This window comes from Camelus dromedarius, chromosome 25 (assembly GCF_036321535.1).
Source record: "Camelus dromedarius isolate mCamDro1 chromosome 25, mCamDro1.pat, whole genome shotgun sequence".
Classification (NCBI taxonomy): Eukaryota; Metazoa; Chordata; class Mammalia; order Artiodactyla; family Camelidae; genus Camelus; species Camelus dromedarius.
In genome coordinates this window covers 6527696-6548923 of record NC_087460.1, presented here as the reverse complement: position 1 = coordinate 6548923, position 21228 = coordinate 6527696, and the positions used below count along the sequence as shown (strand labels likewise).

Genomic DNA, 21228 nt, shown 5'->3' with positions numbered 1-21228 from the left:
TTCTAATCTCAAAAATGGAAGCACTCTCAAATGCCTCCAAGTGACAGTTTTCTTGTGTTTTCCTTTTCCTATCAACAACTCTCATTTGCAGACTAGTTTTATTTACACCTGTCAGTTGGTCCTTTTCTTAAAAACTATTTGGGATCCCTTGACTTCTTCATAATTCTTACTGATTCATTTATCTCAGGTGTGTGTGTGTGTGTTTATATAAATATATATATGTGTGTGTGTGTGTATATATATATATATATACACACACATATATATATACACACATATATATATATATATAGTTGAGTAACCCATAATGTATTTTCCTCAACCTCTTTTTCTAGAAAAGTAGCCATGTGGTTTTGTATAAGGAAGCCACATTAAGGAGCCTTACCTTCATGTCATTCTTGCTCTCCATTTCTCACAGTCTCAAGTGAAGACCTAAAATAAATTTTCAAGGTCTTTTTGCTCTGTTTCCTCCCCTAAAGACACATACGTTTCTGTAAGGACTAGTTTATCCTCATGTGGAACTGAAGGTTTTTGATTCTTCAAACCATGTCTATATCTGAGGTTACAAGCATATTTATTATCTTAATTGCTATTTTCAGTAGATCTTCTGCAGCAGGACTTTGCAGTCTCCAGATATAATTCCTATAATCATCTTATCATTGACTACCCTGTTTAGGCTGAAGGCCCCATATTGTTCCTACAAAAGAAGAGATATCTAACCCCAAATTTCCTGAACAGAATATGCTCCACTTCCAAAAGGCCCTTACCTTGGGAAAGAGTAGTTTATGTTCCATGTTGGTAATAGTAATAAATATGACAAACACCACAAGTGACACAAGAAACAAAACAAAAGAACCCAGGGATAGCACATGCTGCCACAGACTTTGGTTAGATCAAAGAAAGCTGAGTACCACTGAACATACAATATATTGCACAACAGAGAATGAATATGATTTCCTTTAGATTTATATGTTTATAGAAGTGATGGGAGTTGCAGGCATCATCTGACCTGAGCTAGATTCACCAAATCGTCCAACAGGCTAACAAGTTTGTTTCTCCACAATTTCAAAATACATACAATGTAAAGACAGTTAAGGTTTAAAAAGTATTTTGGTCACAGATATATATTAAAAAAAAAACAAATTATAAAAACTGGAGAGAGTTCTAGGACATAGAAAAGAAACTGTGGTTACCAGGAGGGAAGTTGGGTTTGGGAAGGCAGGGATAGATTAGGAGTTTGGGATTAATAGATACACATTACTGAATATAAAATAGACAATGAGGACCTACTGTATAGCAAGGGCACTTTATGCAACTTCTGGTAATGAGCTCTAATGGAAAAGAATGTGAAAAAATATATATGTATGTATATGTATAACTGAATTGCTTTACTGGACACATGAAGCTACCATTGGAAACTGACTACACTTCAATAAAAAATAAGAATTATTTTAAAAATTGGACAGAGTTGAATTGATGTCATCAAAAAATAGACTAGGAATTTCTAGGCTTTTCTTCCCAAAAAAGAAACATTGAAAAAAATTAAATACTAGCTAAAATAACTTTATAGATGTTCTGTTAAACAGTCAAAGATCTAAGCAATCAAGGGAATGCCCAATCAAGAAAAAAACAAAACAAAACAAAACACATTCATAACAGAAAGTTTCATGGTATTTAGACAAACCTTTAAAGCTACGGTACTAAATATGCTCAAGAAGCTAAAAAAAAAATAAAGACAAAAACTAAAGGAAAACAGAAAAACTATATATGAACAAAATGAGAATTTAAAAAATATAGGTAGAAAATATCATAAACGAACCAAACAGAAATAATAGAGCTTAACAGTACAATAACTGAACAGGAAATTTTAGTACATGAATTCAAAAGAAGATTAGATCAGAGAGACAAAAGAATGAGTCAGCTAGCTTGAAGATGGGATATTTGAAATTGTTGCATCTGAGGACCAGAAAGGAAAGAAGAACGAAGAAAAGTGAAGAGAACTGAAGAAACTTCTAGGATACCATCAAGAAGACCAACAGAAGCATTACAGTCGCCACACACAGCAAAGAGAGAGGGGGGCAGAGATTATTTGAAGAAATAAGGCCAAAAAGCTTCCCAAATTTGATGAAACACATGAATCTACAAATCCAAAAAGTTCAAGTAGGTTCAAGTTCAGTGAGATCCACAATGAGGCAGACAATCAAACTGTCAAAAGTCAAAGCCAAAGAGAGAATCTTGAAAACAACAATCTTGTTATGTACAAAGGATCCTTGCTACAATAATGTTGGGGCTCACATGACAGAAGGCAATAGGATAGTAAATTTGGAGATTAAATCTTAACTAAATTATCTGGATTTTGATACGACACACTGCTGAAATTTTCAGAAATGCTACTAAGATGGTCATTTAGGATTGATCAACCTATCATTCTTTGTTCAAACATTATGCATCAGTTGAATACACTCAATCAGTTCAATAGTTTGTATAACGTGTGTGGTTGATACCTCACAACGTATGACACAGAATATTTCCAACCACAGACTTGCTACTGCTTGAAATAACAGTTAACACTTACACTAGTCTTGATGTAACCATAGAGTCTTGGAGATGAGGTGGATGGTTATGGAGTAGAGGAAACAGCATTTCTGATTAAAAGAACAAGCAGCAACTACAAAGTAAATTGGGAGTCAAAGCAGTGTACCTGGCCAAGGAACAGAAGAGAAAGCTTAAGGAAAATAGAAAGAAATCAAAAGTGAATTGTACAAGCCTGGATTTGGGTGATCATTGTCACTTTAACATCATTGTATGTGTTGTTCTCAATCAAGCAAGTGTGACCACAGGAAACCACACTAAATTCAGAATCATGACAGCTTTTCTCACTAACAGAGGAGGATGGACGAATTGAGAGTCAAACACAAATTAAAAAAGCCATGAGAATCATAAAACATTGATTGGCTTGTAGATACTCTAGTCATATTACATGAGATCTTTTCTTTTAACCTGGAAATTTCTATTAATATAATAAAATGTGTAGAAGATAACATATTTTGTAGATGGAAACAATGGAAAGTAAAGACACATTGGAAACAACACCTAAGTTGCTTTGGGGAAGGGCTTCAGTAATACCAAACAAAAATTATCCTGGTTTCTATTAAGTAAAATGATTTTTTTAAAAAACATCGAACTCTTGGTGAAAAGATTTATTGCCTGTCCTAACTTCCTGTTGAAACCTTGTCACCACAGAAAAGTGATTGTATTCAACAGAAAGTTTTCAGAACAGGCAGCTCACCCAAGAAGACAAGAGAGCCATCGTATGGCAAAATTATGCCTGAAATAAAAGGTGAATCAAACAGCCGTGATTTTGCTGAATGTATTAAAAGAATCAACTCATTCTTAGCAATCAGTTGCAAGACTCTGTAGTTAAATGTCAATTTTAACAAGAACAAAATTTAAATTTAAAACTTATTTTACAAATAGAAGTCAAATTTCTACATAAAAAAGGGTTTTTCTAATCCAGGATCACATGAGACACAGCCAGCATGGGCCACACACAACACCACAGTTTCACAGTTTCACCGTTTCACCATTTCCACAGCCAACCAGCTTCCAGTTCAGTTCAGTCAATGGGAGCAACTGGCTTGACATTTGGAAAGTGAGAAATGGCGAAATGCCTGGTGTTTTTGCTTTTCTCTCTCTGCTTCAGGCTACATCTCCTGCTACCATGGCTACACATGCTGCGTGGATTTAACTCCTGCCAAACAGCAACTGCATCCTCTTCCCACCTCCCACCAGGCACCACCCACTGTGGTCCCCATTCCCACAAGTGGCTCTGGGGAGCCCCCCACTCCCTCAGCTCCTCCAGCCCTAGGAATGATACAGCTCTCTGTTTTGCTCATCTCTGGATTGTCTTCTTTCTCCTGTTTGTCTTTTGAGGCTGTCTGACTGTTTTGTAAATACTTTCCTCTATTCAATACCCTCCATTTAATGACCTGGCATGGGCTTTGTCTGCCTGCCTGGACTCACCATTTCCCCAGCCTCCTTCAAATAAAATCCAAACTATGAACTACACCCTCACTTCCCTGACCAGTCCTCCGGTTTCATTTCCTGTCCCTCTTCGTCTCACTGACTCTGCTCCAGTCACGATGCCTTCTTGCTGTTCCTCAAACAAACCAGGCAGGCTTGCATCTCAGAGCCTTTGCACTGTTCGCACAGCTCCATCTGCAGATATTGTAGAGGCTTGCTCCTTCGTTTCATTCAGGTCTTACTCTTGGAAAACCCCCATGGAGTCCTGTACCTGCAGCTCTCCCCACATGGGCAACGAGCTTCCCCTCGTTTATTGTCTGGTTAGGATCATTCCCTCAAACCAAAGACATCCTGTGCTCCATACCTTCTGTTCAAGCTCTATATGTGACCAGGCAGGATTCCTGCTTAGCATCTGCATTTGTTTGCTCTTGCTACTATAATAAATCACCGCAATCTTAGCAGAGGAAAACAACAGAAATTTATTCTGTTATAAAATTATAGTTTTAGAGGCTAGAAATTGGAAATGTCTTGTAGGGCCGATGTCAAGGTTTCATCAGGACAGTCTTCATCTGCAAGCTCCAAGGGAGACTCCTTTCCTGGTCTTTTTCAGTCTCTTGCGGCTGCTGGCATTCCTTGAACTGTGGCCACATCACTCCAATCTCCATTTCCAAAGCCACATCTATTTCTCCCTCCTCTCCTTTGATTCCTTGTCAAAGCACACGTCTCTCATAAGGATGTTTGTGATTACATTTAGGACACACCTGAATAATCTGAGATAATCTTCCCATTTTAAGATCCTTAATTTACAAGCTTGGATGTGAGAGATCATTACCACTTCGTCACATCAGTGCTGTTATCAGTCGAGCCTACATCGTCACAGGTAACAGCATTAGTATCAGAATCATGACTGGATTTTTCTTTGGAAGAGGAAGGATACAAGAAAGAAGAGACAGAAAACAATGTGAAATGATATGAGGCTATAAAATTTTTAATCTAACAAAAATGAGAATTAGCATAGTGATGAGGAAATCATTGACGCAAGTCATACATGGGACCATGTAAATGTTATAGTCACATCCTAAATGATATATTCACTTTCTAGAGATTTCTTCTCAAGTGAGTCCTTTGGGTAGTATGTTTTTGAGAAGGAAATAATGGGGAAGTAAACGCATTATCAGGAAAAATTCCTGAATACCTGTCATACTTCCTACTTATATAAAACAATCTTTTGAAAACTTGAATTATTCCCCCTAAGAGAACTAAATTGTGATTGAACAGGAAACTTATCAAAATAGATATGCACACATTCATATTAGACAAACAGAAAGCTAGATCATGAGATCAAGATAAAAATAATTCCTGAAATAGTCAGTGAATGAAACATGCATGATTTGCAGAACGTTCAACAGGAAGCAATCCATTCTTAGCAACCAGTTATAAAACCTTTGTATTTAAATGGCAGTTTCAGGAAAGCTAAGAATTTATTTTAAAACAATAGTTTTTAAAATCCATGGTTGTCAGGAGAAAAAACCTTATGAGGTAAACAAGAGAACCAACAGACAATAAAGAGGATTCACAACAGTGCCAGCTCAGGGATTGTGTTAAATATAAGATGTAGTCACAGTATTTTTTTAAGTAGAAATGAATGCCAAATTCCTGCTATATTTTTGGGGGGGTTGAAAATACACACACACACACACACACACACACACACACACACACACACTTTTCTGGGGACAGTCTCATTCAGAGACCAAATTGCCTTACCAAGAAGAAGGAAAGTAGAATCACACATTTCTTTTATAAATTTTTGAGGCGGCCATACCAAAATTCAAAAACAACCAGATGCCCCAGTATGGCAGGGAGCATGGTGGTCCACCAAATACCTTAACTGTTAGCCATTCTGAATGGCTTTATATTAAAATGATCTCAATGATCAGAATGTAAATAATCTCAAATACTGGAAACTTGACCCAGATTAAAGCAGAGTTGCTGGAATTGGTTGATCAGACTGAAATAATAACACTGTTGCTTAGAAAGGTGCTGACAGCAGTAAGACAGCACTGATAACTCCAAGAAAGGGCCAAGTGTCCCATGTAATTAATCTACCAGGAGTGGGTGGGGGGCCAATGCCTGCTTTGTTGTCTCTTCCACCAGAAAACAATGGGGTGGACACTGGGAGTCACGGGTCTGGCAAGCAAGACCCGTGTAATCAGAAACCGAGCTCTATATTTTGTGCCCCAGTTTATGATGGAACAGCACAAAAACCAAAGTGAAATCCGTGAAGATGGTGGAAATGATATAATCACTTCTGGAAATACTACTCTGGAAGTAAGGCAGCCAAAGGAACTCTAAGACCCCAAAAATAAAATCTTGTCCATTTAGGGAAACAAAATCAGTGAAAATTAATATCACTTTTTTTTGCCTAAAATCTGAACATCACATATAATTACATGGATGGATCACAAAGCATTACACTGAGAGAATAAATATTTTATACAAAACATGCTGTATTATTCCAAATTCCTGAAAAAGAATATGTAAAATTAATCTACAGTAGAGAAGCATCAGAACAGTGGGGAGGGACCTAATGGAATGGACTTGAGGGAATTTGGGGGGAAATAGTATTTCCTTCATCTTGATCAGGGCTTGGACTGTAGGACAAACTCATTGAATGGTGCACTAAAATCTATGGATTTCATTGTATGTAAATTTTACTTCTAAAGAAAAAGAGAATTGCAAACAAATGTTGAAATCCAGTCAGTAATATACATGCTGTAGGGCACAGGGTTCCCCCACGTGCACTGATACCTGGAAATTAGTTTGAAATGAATAAGATGTGTTGATGAATGGATAAAGGCAGGAGAGGCAGAAATGTGTAGAGAAATCACAGGTAAATGTTAATGGCATAATTTTGGTGGGGAGTATATCTATGCTTGCTATCAAATTCTTCCACCATTTCTGTTTTGAAACTTTCACAATATAATGATGATCTGAATGTCAATGTTTAACTTTATTTTAGGTTCAACAGCTTTTCAGTTTCTTCTTCCAAGGATACTATTGGAACACACTTCAGGGATATTTGGACAAAATGCATGTAAATTATGTGTGATATTTGCATGTTTATAGTTACGAATTATTCAGTTATATTATTCACTGACGTCTAACCAGGGTGAGCTGTCACAAGGCATGTTAAGGCTTCAGGTATGACCATAAAAAGATGTATTGTAATAGCATGTGCGCTGCATTGCTTTCTAAATCATTATTTAACTTGAAAAGAATCAAGTTGAAAAATTTTCTATCACTATATGTAAAAGATAATATATAATTAATAACATTATATATTAAATAAATACAAACTCATATATAATAATTCCAGTTTTACTTAGTTTTCTCAAAAATAAAACTTCTCTTTTTCTTTCGTAGGGTACACAGAGAATTCTTGAATATTCTTACTTTGTTTTTGCTATCTTTCTGTGTCTAAATACCTCTCTTTTTTTTGTTTGCTTTTTTGTCAAGCTTTGGAAGAGTTCATAACCTCTATATAAGGGCAATCATCATATTTTATAACTGTAAGAATCAGTAAATTTTTGTGGGGCTTGCTTTTTATTTTTTTATCTTTATCTTTTTTTTTGTCATAGTGTTGCAACTATTTGACAATAATTTACATTTCTAGTGACTCGTCGCCTATAAAGGGTAGTTGGCCATTCTTCCTTCATGTGGGTTCAGAAAAGACCTTATATGCTAACTGGATAGTCCCTGAAATAAGGAAGGATATCGTCATCTCAGGAATAAAAACAATTACCTATTACAAAATAAAGTGTCTATTTCTCTTCAGAGTCTGTTGACAACAGTGTTCCTGAATTTCACAGCAGTTGTCATATTCAGGAAAGTCTTTTCTCTGTCCGCAAGAGTAACTCTGTCAGCATGAATGCCTTATTGACAAATAGGCGGGAATATATTAATATTGTCAGTAAACTTTCAAAAACATCCTCATGAAACTACGTATCAGAGTAAAAATCTAAACTCTGAAAAGTCGCTCACTGATCTGTATTTTTGTTCAGAATGACCATCTAAGAAGGGAAATATTTAAATAAGAAAAGTAGAGTAAACTAGGTGTGGAGGAGTGAAAGGAACTGATAAAATTAATTTTCCCACGTTGAAGTGTGGGGAAGTCATTCCAGCTTACATATGTTTACTTGAATTTGATGCCGGCTGAAACAGCCCATGGCCCATCACACAGACATTGTACATCTGCTTTAATTACTGAATAAAAGGGCGCACTGGCCAGAAGTAAAGAATGTCCATGTTAAAAATAAAGACTAAATGCTTCCCTTCCTGAGACGTCAATGCTGGTCCTTCTTCAGTGATGACTCCCTTCCCAGGTTTAAGGCTGTAGTGACTCCCTGTGTAAGTACTGATTTTTTTTTTAAATTCATGAAGGAATGTATCCCTGACTTGACTGATGTTCTTTGTTCTGACAAGATATAAAACTGTGCTGAAAACCTTACTTCTCCACAACAGTCGTCTGAGAGGTTGTCTTCTGGGCTATAGTCCTCACTTTGGCTCAAAACTCTTTTCTGTTCCTCTTATAGATTGTTTATTGATTATTTTCATCAACAGAACTGCTTGGACTAACACTAAATTGAGTACAGTTGGACCTCTGTATCCGTGGGTTCTGTATCCTCAGATTCAACCAACTGTGAATAGAAAATATTTTTTAAAATCTGGAAAGTTCCAATAAGCAAGCCTTGAATTTGCTGCACCCAGACAACTATTTACATAGAATTGACATTGTATTTGTAAGTATTTATATAGCATTTACATTGTATTTATAAGTATTTACATAATATTTACGTTGCATTAGGTATTGTAAGTAATCTAGGGATGGCTTAAGGTATATGGGGAAATGTACATAGGTTATATGCAAATGTTACAACCAGGTTACTTATTGCTAATAAACCGTAGGTTTATGCAAATACTATAAAACATATTCAAATGTTTTATATGAAGAACTTGAGCATCTGTGGATTTTGGTATCCACCAGGGGTCCTGGAGCCAATCTTAAGTGGACACCATGGGATGACTATATCTAATTCTTATGTTATTATCATGTTTCTGTTCTAGTGAAACAGGGACATTGGCAAAGTATAATTTTTACTCTCTGTGTATAATTTTGGACCAACTCTTATGAAATAAACAAATAAGGGAGCTTGTTGTGTCAGTACGTGTGGAAGCTATAGACATAAGACTAAAAAGAGGCAGCCCAGCTTGTCATCAGCACTGTTTTAGTAATTCTAAAGCCTTTGATATGGTTAAAATGAAATAATTACTAATTGTTTATTTTGATTTTTAACAGATAACCATGTAACAGAACAACTTAAAGAAATGGAAACTTAACAATTGAGATTTTAAAGCAAATCCTTTTGTATCACATTTTCAGCTGTGAGTCTAATTAACTGTCTCAGAGTCACCATGCTATAAAATAAGTTGGACTTTTGGATAGAAACCAAGCTGAAAATTAATTTCAAAAAATTGTAAACAATTCCATTTCTTGTGTGATTATACTAAGCTCTACTACCAGTTCTATGTTTCTTTGCTTAACAATTTACTTTGACAATTTTGTAGACGAAATACAACATATATATCAGTGACAATAGTGTAATTTTACATGGGACAGCCTGTTTAATATGCAACACAGTCTAACCTTATCTCATTGATTTTATCTCATTGTCTAATTCAGAAAATATTTAAGGCAACGTCTTCTAAAGTGCATCGGCATAAATGTATTCTCCTAGACATTATCACAGTGCTATTTCCTGAAAAGTCATCTAAATCAAAATATATCCACTCAACAAAATTAAAGTCCATTTTAAAAATGGCATTGCAGTACATTTTTAGAGAACTGAATTTTTTTTAAGGCAAAGGTGTTAAGTTTACATACTTTCTCACCAGAACAAGAAAGTGACCACTGGCAACTCTATCAAGACATAGGGTGAGAGAAGAGTTATGTTCATCTTTCCTGTGAATTTATAGGATAAATAAGGGGATTCTTACAAATGTAGGTCTGTTTAGTTTCACAGCTTTCAGCTAAATAAACTTCTCTTGATTTGTAGGATAGGCAGGCATGTTGTAGTGGAAGTGTAGAAAGATAAAACCTAAAACAGAAGAAATGGCATGGTCTTTATGAAATCCTATAGCAAGCAAATACCAGAGAGAAGAAATATAAAACTTTCATTTTATATATAAATACTTAAAACATAATGTATATGTAATATAGTTGAGTTGAATTTCTGTCAGTATCACAGATAAATAAGATCTTTATAAATTTAAAAGTTATTGATTACAGAACCTTAAATATTTAATAAAAATTCAACCAAAGATATAAGAATCTAAGGGGAAAGAGAGCCTGCTGATTATCACTACTTATAAAGTAGTCAGACAAATTAAAAACAAAATAATAAAAAGCCTACAAATTACAGGTCTCAGTAAATTTTTTTTAGTGGGGAAAATAAACATTTTTAGGCTGCATAGTAAATAGAATGTTAAAAAGCAGAAAGATTTGAAAGATATATCAATGACCTGGAAGTTGGGTTTTATAGGACAGTGTGCTTAAGTGACAAAATGAGAAGACTTTAAACCATGGTCTGTGCTATGGGTTGAATCGGGTCCCCTGAAAACGCATGGGTTGATGTCCTACGCTCCAGGACCTCAAAATGTGACTGTATTCAGAGACGGGGCCTTTCAAGAGGTGATCAAGTTAAAATGAGGTCATTAGGGTGGGATCTATTCAATATGGCCGGGGCCCTTATAAGAGGAAGTTTGGACTTAGACAGGTACAGGGGGACGGCCACAGGTAGACACAAGGAGGGTATGTCCACCTGCAAGCCGGCTGGAGGCCCAGGAGCACAGGCTTGGGGGTGGGGCTGTCCCCTCACTCAGAAGGTCAGACAGTGCGGCCGTCTCCTTAGTTTCAGCGGGCTGAGACACCACTACCCAGAGCCAAGGGGTTGGGACCCCTGCCCAGGGACAAGGGGTCAGGGCCACAGTCCTGGTAGGCCTGGAGGACTACACGTGGCTATAGAAAGTGTTATCCTTGGTCCTGAAAATCTGATGGCATTTTCCCTGCCAGGTTTCAGACTTGCCTGGGAACCATCACTTCTTTCCTCTTTAGTTTTCCCCTTTTAGACTGGGGATTCCTGTCCTGAGTCTGCCCTGCCATTGCACTTTGAAAGCAGATAATTTGTTGAATTTCACAGATTCACACCTGGGAAGAATTTTGCCTCAGGATGAATCATACCTCGAATCTTTCCCCGTCTGATTTAGATGTTAGATGGGATTTTGAACTTGGAGTTAACGCTGGGAGGTATGAAGACATTGGGGCCTTTTGGGATGGGGAGAATGTATTTTTCACATGAAAAGGACATGCATTTTGGGAGGCCGGAGGCCAGAGTGTTATGGGCTCAGACTGTGTCCCCTCTAGATTTTCTATGTTGAAGCCCTAACCCCAGCACTTCTGAATCTATTTGGAGATAAGTTTCTTTGAAGAGGTAATTAATAGCACAAGGAACTAGATTCAGTATCTTGTAGTAACTTATGGTGAAAAAGAATATGAAAACATGTATATGTGTGCTCCTATGTGACTGAAGCATTGTGCTGCACACCAGAAATTGACACAACATTGTAAACTGACTATACTTCAATAAAAATATATTTTAAAGGGGGGTAAGTTAAAGTGAGATCGTTGGGATGGGCACTAATCTAATACAGATGGTGGATTATGTAGAAATAGGTACGGAGGGAAGATCAGGTGAAGACACAGGGAGAAGACGGCCAAGGAGGGAGGCCTCAGACGGAACCGACCTGGCAACACCTTGATCTTCTAGCCTCGGCACTTGTTCTCAGTGAGTTTCTGTTGTTCAAGCCAGTCGGTCTTTGCTACCTTTGTATGGCAGCCCTAGCAGACTGAGAAAAGGCGTGAGAAAGTCTCAGGAGAAGGCTAAGGGAGGACCTGAGTTATGTGATCTTCTTCTGAAGACAACGCTGGACATGAGCTTCTACTTAAGGTACTGTCTCTTTTCCCAACTCCCTAAATGTCCTTCAGATTGTGCCTCAGGCACACTTGATTTCTATCGCTTAGGGCCAGTGCAGCAATGAAGCCAGGAGCAGAGAAGGCGGCATTATGTCAGGCAGATACTTACATGTCAGAGGACAGAATCGAATTATTTTCCCACAGCCAGTGCTTGACAGCTCCATCATAGTAGACTCCAATCCAAAAAAAAGATTTTAGAGAGAAGAAATTCTAGTAACAAACAAACACATGCAAATACAAAGTCCCCATTACTATCTTTTCGCGAAGTGCGTGGGAGTACCTTTTAAAATATTCAACATTACATTTATAGTTATTCAACTCATCCAGTCCACAAACTCACTAAAGCATGCTATATTTATTCCAAGACCATTTTTAGAGGCTGATAATACAGCAATGAACAACACAAACTGCCTTCTCCCATGCGAGGTACAGAAAATAAATAAATATGAGTAAGAAGAATGTGTGGGTTTGGGGCACAAGGGAGCAAGGTTTTTAAAAGAATAGAAGTACTCTTACAGATATCTCGAAGATTAATTTTATCCCCGATGTGTATTCTCTGTCTCTTCAGACCCATTATGGAGAGAATCTCTCCTCTATTAGGAGAACTCAGTGGATATTTTTAACCCAGTACTGATGTACATTGTCAGAGTTAGGGCCTTCTCCTCCATCTTCTCATGTAGGGTTCTAGATTCTGATGCAGCGATCACAGTTTTTTGGACCACAAAGGCTATACCATCTTGGTGCTGGGCTACACCAGGCTTTTCCCCCCTCTGAGATAGTCCTTGTAATAACTGTCTGTTTCTAAATGTATTCTTTACACATATTTTTTCACCAAGGGCATTCTAACTATTATTTCAAAACGTATCTTGCCTCTTTACATAATACATAGATCTGATGCTACGTTTTGTGTATGAAAATTGAAACAAGGTAAACTAGTGATACCTTTCAGCCATGTGTCTAGGACTGAAGTCAGGTAAATATAAATGACTCCTCAGCTTAATTCAGTGGATCAACGTCACATATTTCACAGACTGTTACAATGCTCAAAGCAACAACTTACCATCTCCTCCCTGTTCATATTTATGAGACTGGAATTTAGAGACGAACAGGCACGTTGGCTCTCTGTCCAAGTGAACTCTTCCTTGGAGAAGTAGTAACAACTACATCTGAACCAAACCCAGTTCTTTGGACAAGAATGACAGCACGGTTCCAGGCAAAGACTCTCCATCGCTGCATTGAAACAAATGCACAAAGTCTGATTTTGTTGATTGTTTTGTTAAAGACACACCTTGCAAACAGAAGTATACTTTTTGTCATTAGAATAACGTTCTATAAAGACAACAAAAATTACTCATAATAAAATTGTAAATTCGAAATGAAAAAAATTCTTTTTTATTTTTCTTTCAAATTGTTGCCATGTATTGGGTGTTGGACCCTTTATATGCCATGTAACGCAGGTGAACTCAGATCTGTTCATCTAAGAGTAGCTGGACGATTGGTTTTCATACTTCCTTACTGTTATCACATTTGGGGACTGGACTGTCTTCACCTTACATCTTTATTAGATTAAATTGTTTTTGAAATTTTGTCCTTCTGCTACAAACTAAACCTCTCCAAAAATTTGTTCTCACATCAGGTAATTCTATCCCCCTACAAACCTATGAAATCTTACAAGAATTTCTAAAAAAACCCCAACAAACAAGAAACCACAAAACCTTATCTCTGTCCTCTTGTATTTCAGTTGGTTATACATAAATCTTTGATTTGCAAGACTGTAAGTTATTTAATGGCTGGGACTCTGTCATATTTTCTATTACACATACAGAGTAACTTGCCCAGAGAAATCTCTATGTTTGTGGACCCAACACAATAATACTTTAAAATCAGTGTAAGAAATCAGGCTACAGGAGGTAAGTATAGCCCAGTGGTAGATCATGAGCTTAGCATGCACGAGGTCCTGGGTTCAGTCTCCAGTATCTCCATTAAAACAAACAAAAAAAAGACAAAAGAAAGAAATTAGGCTAAAACCACTGCCTACCTTCCTGCTGGACTGTGAGAGGTGGTTGTTCTGAAGATGCTGAAAAAATAACCAAATATCATAGGTGGATCTTCCTTTAAATTGAAACATCAAAATGAAAGAAATTAGGCTAAAACCACTACATACCTTCCTGCTGGACTGTGAGAGGTGGTTGTTCAGAAGATGCTGCAAAAATAACCAAATATCACAGGTAGATTTTTTAAATTGAAACATCAAAATGAAATAATCAAAGACTACATTCCATAAGAGTAAATCAGCAATTTTCAAGAAAACGAAAAGGGAAGAATGTCAATGAGGTAAAATTGCTCTGAGCCAGGATCTGCTTAACATATTCTAAGAAATAAATAACTCTCTCAAAGGGAAGGCAAGTTGGAAGACTCTATAGTCACTTACAGTTGGCAGTAAAAACAGCCACTGCGATGGTGACGGCCATTAGGAGCAGGCACGTGACACCCAGCACACCAGAAATCCACCTCCACGGAAGAGGGGAGACGCTTTCGGAGAGAACTGGAAACACAAGCAGAATGAAAACCAGAAGGAATCGTTGGAGCAAGATGACAGGACAAATAAACATAAGGCTTAGAGAGTACTTTACAGTTAAGAACTCATCAAATACGTGTTAATTCTTGATTCTCACAAGCCTGTAGAATATTTTTACCCAATTTTAGATAATAATGAAATAACTGAAGTAAAAATCTCATTTTTTACATAGGCTTTTTGCCTAAGATAACAATTAATTCATAGCAGAAGAGAGTCCCTAATTCACTAATTCTGCCTCCAAATCTTACTCTCCTATTTCATCCTTCTCAACCAAAAGGAAGGAAGGAAAGAAGGAAGGAAGGAAGGAAGGAAAAAAATAAGTAAATTGAACAAGAAAACTACAAAATCAGAACAGCCACTGTTTCATTTAGGCACTGAGTCCTTCCCTACTTGAAAAGTAAAAGTGGCTACATTTTAGCTTAGGAAGTCAACAGATATCATTTTTTTTTTTTTGTATATTTCCCTGTGCTATACAGTGTAGTCTATTCTACAATTTTGAAATCCCAGTCTATCCCTTCCCACCCTCCACCCCCCTGGTAACCACAAGTCTGTATTCTCTGTCTGTGAGTCTATTTCTGTCCTTTATTTACGCTTTGTTTTTGTTTGTTTGTTTGTTTTTGTTTTTGTTTTTTAGATTCCACATATGAGCAATCTCATATGGTATTTTTCTTTCTCTTTCTGGCTTACTTCACTTAGAATGACATTCTCCAGGAGCATCCATGTTGCTGCAAATGGCATTATGTTGTCGGTTTTTATGGCTGAGTAGTATTCCATTGTATAAATATACCACTTCTTCTTTATCCAGTCACCTGTTGATGGACATTTAGGCTGTTTCCATGTTTTGGCTATTGTAAATAGTGCTGCTATGAACACTGGGGTGCAGGTGTCATCCTGAAGTAGATTTCCTTCTGGATACAAGCCCAGGAGTGGGATTCCTGGGTCATAGGGTAAGTCTATTCCTAGTCTTTTGAGGAATCTCCACACTGTTTTCCATAGTGGCTGCACCAAACTGCATTCCCACCAGCAGTGTAGGAGGGTTCCCCTTTCTCCACAGCCTCTCCAGCATTTGTCATTTGTGGATTTTTGAATGACGGCCATTCTGGTGTGAGGTGATACCTCATTGTAGTTTTGATTTGCATTTCTCTGATAATTAGTGATATTGAGCATTTTTTCATGTGCTTTTTGATCATTTGTATGTCTTCCTTGGAGAATTGCTTGTTTAGGTCTTCTGCCCATTTTTGGATTGGGTTGTTTATTTTTTTCTTATTGAGTCGTATGAGCTGCTTATATATTCTGGAGATCAAGCCTTTGTCGGTTTCACTTGCAAAAATTTTCTCCCATTCTGTAGGTTTTCTTCTTGTTTTATTTCTGGTTTCCTTTGCTGTGCAGAAGCTTGTAAGTTTCATTAGGTCTCATTTGTTTATTCTTGCTTTTATTTCTTCTAGGAGAAAATTTTTGAAATTATGTCAGATAATGTTTTGCCTATGTTTTCCTCTAGGAGGTTTATTGTATCTTGTCTTATGTTTAAGTCTTTAATCCATTTTGAGTTGATTTTTGTATATGGTGTAAGGGAGTGTTCTAGCTTCATTGTTTTACATGCTGCTGTCCAGTTTTCCCAACACCATTTGCTGAAGAGACTGTCTTTATTCCAATGTATATTCTTGCCTCCTTTGTCAAAGATGAGTTGACCAAAAGTTTGTGGGTTCATTTCTGGGCTCTCTATTCTGTTCCATTGGTCTATATGTCTGTTTTGGTACCAATACCATGCTGTCTTGACGACTGTAGCTCTATAGTATTGTCTGAAGTCTGGGAGAGTTATTCCTCTTTCTTTCTCTTCAGTAATGCTTTGGCAATTCTAGGTCTTTGATGGTTCCATATGAATTTTATTATGATTTGTTCTAGCTCTGTGAAATATGTCCTGGGTAATTGGATAGGGATTGCATTAAATCTGTAGATTGCCTTGGGCAGTGTGACCATTTTAACAATATTGATTCTTCCAATCCAAGAGCATGGGATATCTTTCCATTTTTAAAGTCGTCTTTAATTTCCTTCATCAGATATCATTTGTTTATCCTTCTTGCTCCCACACTTATTCCCTCTCTTCCTTAACTCAATGAGCACACATTAAGGTGCACAACGTGTCATGCGAGTGTGAGAACCAGCAATGGAGTGACATGGAAAGAATGAGACGCTGCCTCCACCCTCGATGGAGTGGTAAGTCCACCAGCTGGAGACAATTGGAAGATCAGAATCAATAAAATGCCAGCTTAATTTTGTCATTCCAACTTTAGAACATTAAATATCTTTAAAAAAAAAATTCAAGGGTCACCTATATATTTCATACTACCTTCCTTCCTTCCACTGAACTTCCTCCTCTGTATTATTAAGACACTCATCCCTTGACCTATGTTCTCAGTCACCATCACTGCGGTGCTTTTAAACACCCAATGTAGACATACCGGTGGGTCACCTGGGCGATGGCTCTGATGCTAACTGCTGACTTTCCGTTTCATATGCCTCCTTAACTGTTCCAAATTCTGAATTCCGAATCAAATTCTGCCTTCTCTCCTGCTGGGTCTGGGTTACAGATATCTGATGAAGGAAGTCAAACAGCCCGGTACTAATTCACATCAAGGTCTCAAACTTCACCTTGATTCCCAGTGGCATTTGACAATGATTTCTTCTTGGTCAATTCCTCTCATGTTTAGCACCAGTTTTGTTTTTGCTTTTTCTGTTGTTGTTGTTTTTAAATCCACCGCTGCCTATTAGTCATCTCTTCTATGGAAAAGGAGCGAAGATCAAGACTAATAAGCTAAAATTTTTGTTGAGGCGATTTAAAGGCTTAGGTTTCATTTCATTGGTAGAATATTTCCAGTGACATAGAAGTTTCCCACAGGGCCCTTCTCAGGATCCAAAGGTAACTTTTATCCCTTTTTCTATTGCCACTAAATAATTTTGCTGAATTTAAACTTCATATTATAAAATGATACAGTCTATGAGTTCATTATATAATACTAAATGGAAGCTATAAATGAAGAACATAAAAGAATAAGTCCAGAATTACATCTACAAATGACAAACAACAGCTTTATGGGTGACTTCCAAAATGTCTTCTTGTCTGTATTTTTAACTTTTTCTCTAATGCACATGTATTCACTTAGTCAAAAACAATATAACTATTGTAATCTCTTTTTTTAGAAGAGAAATATTCACTTGGAATTTTACTATCAATTTAAAACAAATTTACCGAAAAAAAAAAAAAAAGCCTGTGCTTTCCAACTCTTCCCAACTTCATTCTTCCTTTAAAGTCTAAATCAATTCTCACTTTAGCAGTGAGGTTTCTAAAGAATCCAATTTATCTTTTAAATTATTTATAGTATTTTCCATTTGGCCTTTGCCATTATCTGCATTAAATTGACTTTAAAATTTTTGCTTGTATTATTCACTCTCTAACTAGATTTAGAAACAAGTTTTTGTATCTCTCTAGTGCATAGCATGGTCAGGGTATAATTTTAGACATTCTCTACCTGTTTATTGAATACTCAGTTATAATGTAGCTTACCTTTGTCGTTGACATCTTCTGCTAACTTTTTGTGCTGTCTCTTACAAGATTTCTGGTGTTTCAGCTTCTTCTTGGTTAATGGCAACTCATTTGGACCAAATTTAGGCTTGATATTATTTTTTGGTGTGTGCCTCTGCTGAGAATCCTGGTTTAGTGTGGTATAAATTATGGGCTCCTCATTCATCTCTATATATATTTAAAAAAACTGTAAAGAAGGCATATTATAATAAAGAGAGATGAAACAATAATATAAAATCTCAGTTGATAAGTAGATATACCTATTACATTTTCTGGAAGCATGTTCTCAACAGTTTGAAATCCCAAGCACAGGAAAACATGCCACCAAGAATATAGAAGTAAAGGAATAAGAGAATCCAGAGGAGTGAAGAGCTACTTAACCAAGTCTTAAATGGAAAGTAATTATTTACTTTAATACAGAATTTAAAAATTAATTCGAGGTCTGCAATGAAGTCATCTCCAAAAATTCCAAGGCTATTTCTGTCTAACGTCATTGCAGTTTGCCTCTTGAAACTGAATAATAAAAGACAGAGTTGATGTTCCACTACTATTAGAAATTGAGATGTTATGTTTATTAGCTCTGATCCCCACTGCACGATTCCTGATTAAAAAACAAAGTTAACAATTTCACTTTTCCTAAGTGACTCCTTCATTAACAACATGACTGATAAACATCTTTTGTATTATTTTACAGTTGAAGTAAGACCACACCCCATATGTTTGCAGAGCCTGCTAACTTACTAGCTTCTTTCTATGTTTTATATAAACTCTCCTTCTTATTAAAAAGTAAATAAACAAAATCGATTAAATACTAAAGTAGCTAAAATTTAAAAGTTTGAAGAATTTGGTTGTAAATTATTGTTTAATATTGGCTGTCAGCTTCAGTGCTGGCAAAACACTGATCAGAACAAGTCACGTATTTGTCAGTGTTCAAATACTTTCAATTTAAACTTCTCAGAGAAACTGTATTTATTTTAAAAGATTACTAGACATACATTAAAGATTTGGGACTAACATACTCCAATAAAGCAAAACTTTGATATGTTGAAGTCTGAAAAAATATTATAGTTAATGTTTAATTTTTTATTTTAAAATGTCCAAAAATAGAAACAGCGCAAAGAATTGTCTACTGGTTATGCCTTCCAGGAACTGGAGGAGGGAGGATTACAAGGGAACCAGAAATGGTAAAACATACCTGGAGTGAGGAGGGAACTCCTTGTGAGAGAATTAGTATGTGTGAGTCTCAGGAAACAGGACCTGGTAACTTGGCATAGAATTGGAAACTGTGTGCCTCAACAGAAAAACTACAGCTGTGCAAAGTTTCATTAACCAACAGGAAACTTTACTTTTTTTTTTTTTGCATTTGTCCTTAGCACCCACATACCGGTGAGATAATCTCACTTCCTGTGACCTAGGTTACTTAGGAAAACTATTACACACTTTTTATTTTAAGCCATTCTAAATAATAGGCTTTGTGAACTGAAAAGAAAGCATTGCTGAGATCAAAACTTCCTTTCCAATAAGTGGCGTTTCACTAAGGTTTTACCATATTTGTCTCTCTGGAGCCATGAGTCAAGTTAGATTAAGTCATCATGGCAAGATAAAAACTCATGTTTATACTTAAATTTGGTATGTGGAGACAGAGAAATCGTATTTATTTTGTTTATCAAAGTTCTCTTTGGGATGTACATCTGATAAGTTTCAGTCCTTTATTCATTAATTTCCTTTAAAAATATTAGCTAAAATATTACCTCCTTAAATGTGTTAATTCACCAATACGCTTATAATAGAAAAGTAGCACACGATTGTCATGCATGTGATAGAGAGACAGAGAGACAGAGTCACCTGTGAAATCCAAGGACAAGAAAATGCCTGGTGTGTTGTACGTGCTGAATAAATGTCTGTTGATTCATCAAAAGAATAAATGAAACAGCTGCACAAATACATGTTTACCAACTGCACAAGCAGTGCTTAGGAAATGATAGAATGCTATGGAATATTTCAGAAGGAAAATTGAACTTTTAGGGAGTGGGGAAAAGCTTTCCTAAGAAAGGGATGCTTAAGTTGAGTTAAAGATAAAAAGTTGCATTAATTAGTTAAGGGAGAATAAAGGGGTAGTTGTGATCCAGGTGGAATAATGTGTATATATAACCTTTGGAGGGACAGCAGAGGAAGAATAGCATGAATAAAACAGGAGAGGAAAAAGAAAGATTATGCAAAATCATATTTAATGCTTTAGACTTTATCTTAAATGTATAGGAAATCATAAACTTTCTTTTAACAAATCAATGCATGTTCATACTGGCGTTTCCAAAGATGTACTCTGGTTTCAGGGTAGAGAATATTTTAGCAGGTTCCATCGTGGATGTGTGAAGACTAGTTAGAAGGGTATGGTAATCAGCAAGCGGGTTGCTGTGGAGGTGAAGAGAAGTGGATGGATTCTAGAGATATTTCAAATTTTAATTAGATGTGATTTGACAATTAATTAGAAATGGTGGGAGGCTGAAATGGAGAACCAAGGTACCAGGACAGGACAATTAGGTCTGTGGTTCTTTTGATTAAAACAGTGATAGTAGAGGGGAAACACTTTTTACAATAAGAGACATGGTTTCATTGCTGTTACATTTAAACGTCCAAGTGGCGATGTCAAGTAGGCAATTCAGTGTGCAAATCCGAAGTGCAAATAAACCTTTGGGGAATGATTCCTGCCACAAGAGTGAGTAAGATGTCCTAGGGGAGCCCAGGACAGAATCTCGAGGAACCCCGCGCGTTGAAAAGCCAAGAAGACACTAAATGGCCGAGGTCTACTAAGGCAAAAAGCCCTCAACACGCCAGAGAGCAATTAGGAGAGAGTGTGTGAGGAAGCTAAGGGATCTGGGCGTTTCAAAGAGAATTTTCAACTGCACTGAATGCCAACAAAAGTACATACGATGTATTGTCCAAACTGGGACACTT

The 21228-nt window shown here is 36.7% G+C and overlaps 1 protein-coding gene across 6 annotated transcripts; it reads right to left on the bottom strand.

The window, feature by feature from the left end:
- Positions 1 to 3977: 3977 nt before the first annotated feature.
- On the bottom strand, positions 3978 to 19585 carry LOC105094217 (killer cell lectin-like receptor subfamily E member 1). Of its 6 annotated transcripts, none has more exons than XM_064479038.1 (9): positions 19469 to 19585; positions 18256 to 18460; positions 14547 to 14660; positions 14280 to 14318; positions 14154 to 14192; positions 13176 to 13345; positions 12225 to 12288; positions 10081 to 10181; positions 3978 to 4940 (listed from the first exon to the last, which is right to left on the bottom strand). In XM_064479038.1, exons 2-8 carry the CDS (start codon positions 18437 to 18439, stop codon positions 10114 to 10116), a joined length of 678 nt encoding a protein of 225 aa, XP_064335108.1. In that variant the 5' UTR covers positions 18440 to 18460; positions 19469 to 19585; the 3' UTR covers positions 3978 to 4940; positions 10081 to 10113. The 6 variants fall into 6 exon arrangements, with proteins under 6 accessions (XP_064335108.1, XP_064335107.1, XP_031299963.1 ...); XM_064479037.1 differs by having other exon boundaries at positions 3979 to 4940; positions 12225 to 12325; XM_031444103.2 differs by lacking the exon at positions 3978 to 4940 and adding an exon at positions 7391 to 8723 and having other exon boundaries at positions 12225 to 12325.
- Positions 19586 to 21228: the final 1643 nt, after the last annotated feature.

Excerpts from the sequence above, each read along its gene's own strand:
- LOC105094217 (XM_031444102.2), bottom strand. The coding sequence starts at position 18,439 with ATGAATGAGGAGCCCATAATTTATACCACACTAAACCAGGATTCTCAG. Across the intron at positions 14,661-18,255 it reads AGAAGATGTCAACGACAAAG|TTCTCTCCGAAAGCGTCTCC; the intron begins GTAAGCTACATT and ends TTGTGTTTCCAG. Across the intron at positions 12,326-13,175 it reads ATATGAACAGGGAGGAGATG|AATTTCTTCTCTCTAAAATC; the intron begins GTAAGTTGTTGC and ends GTTTGTTACTAG.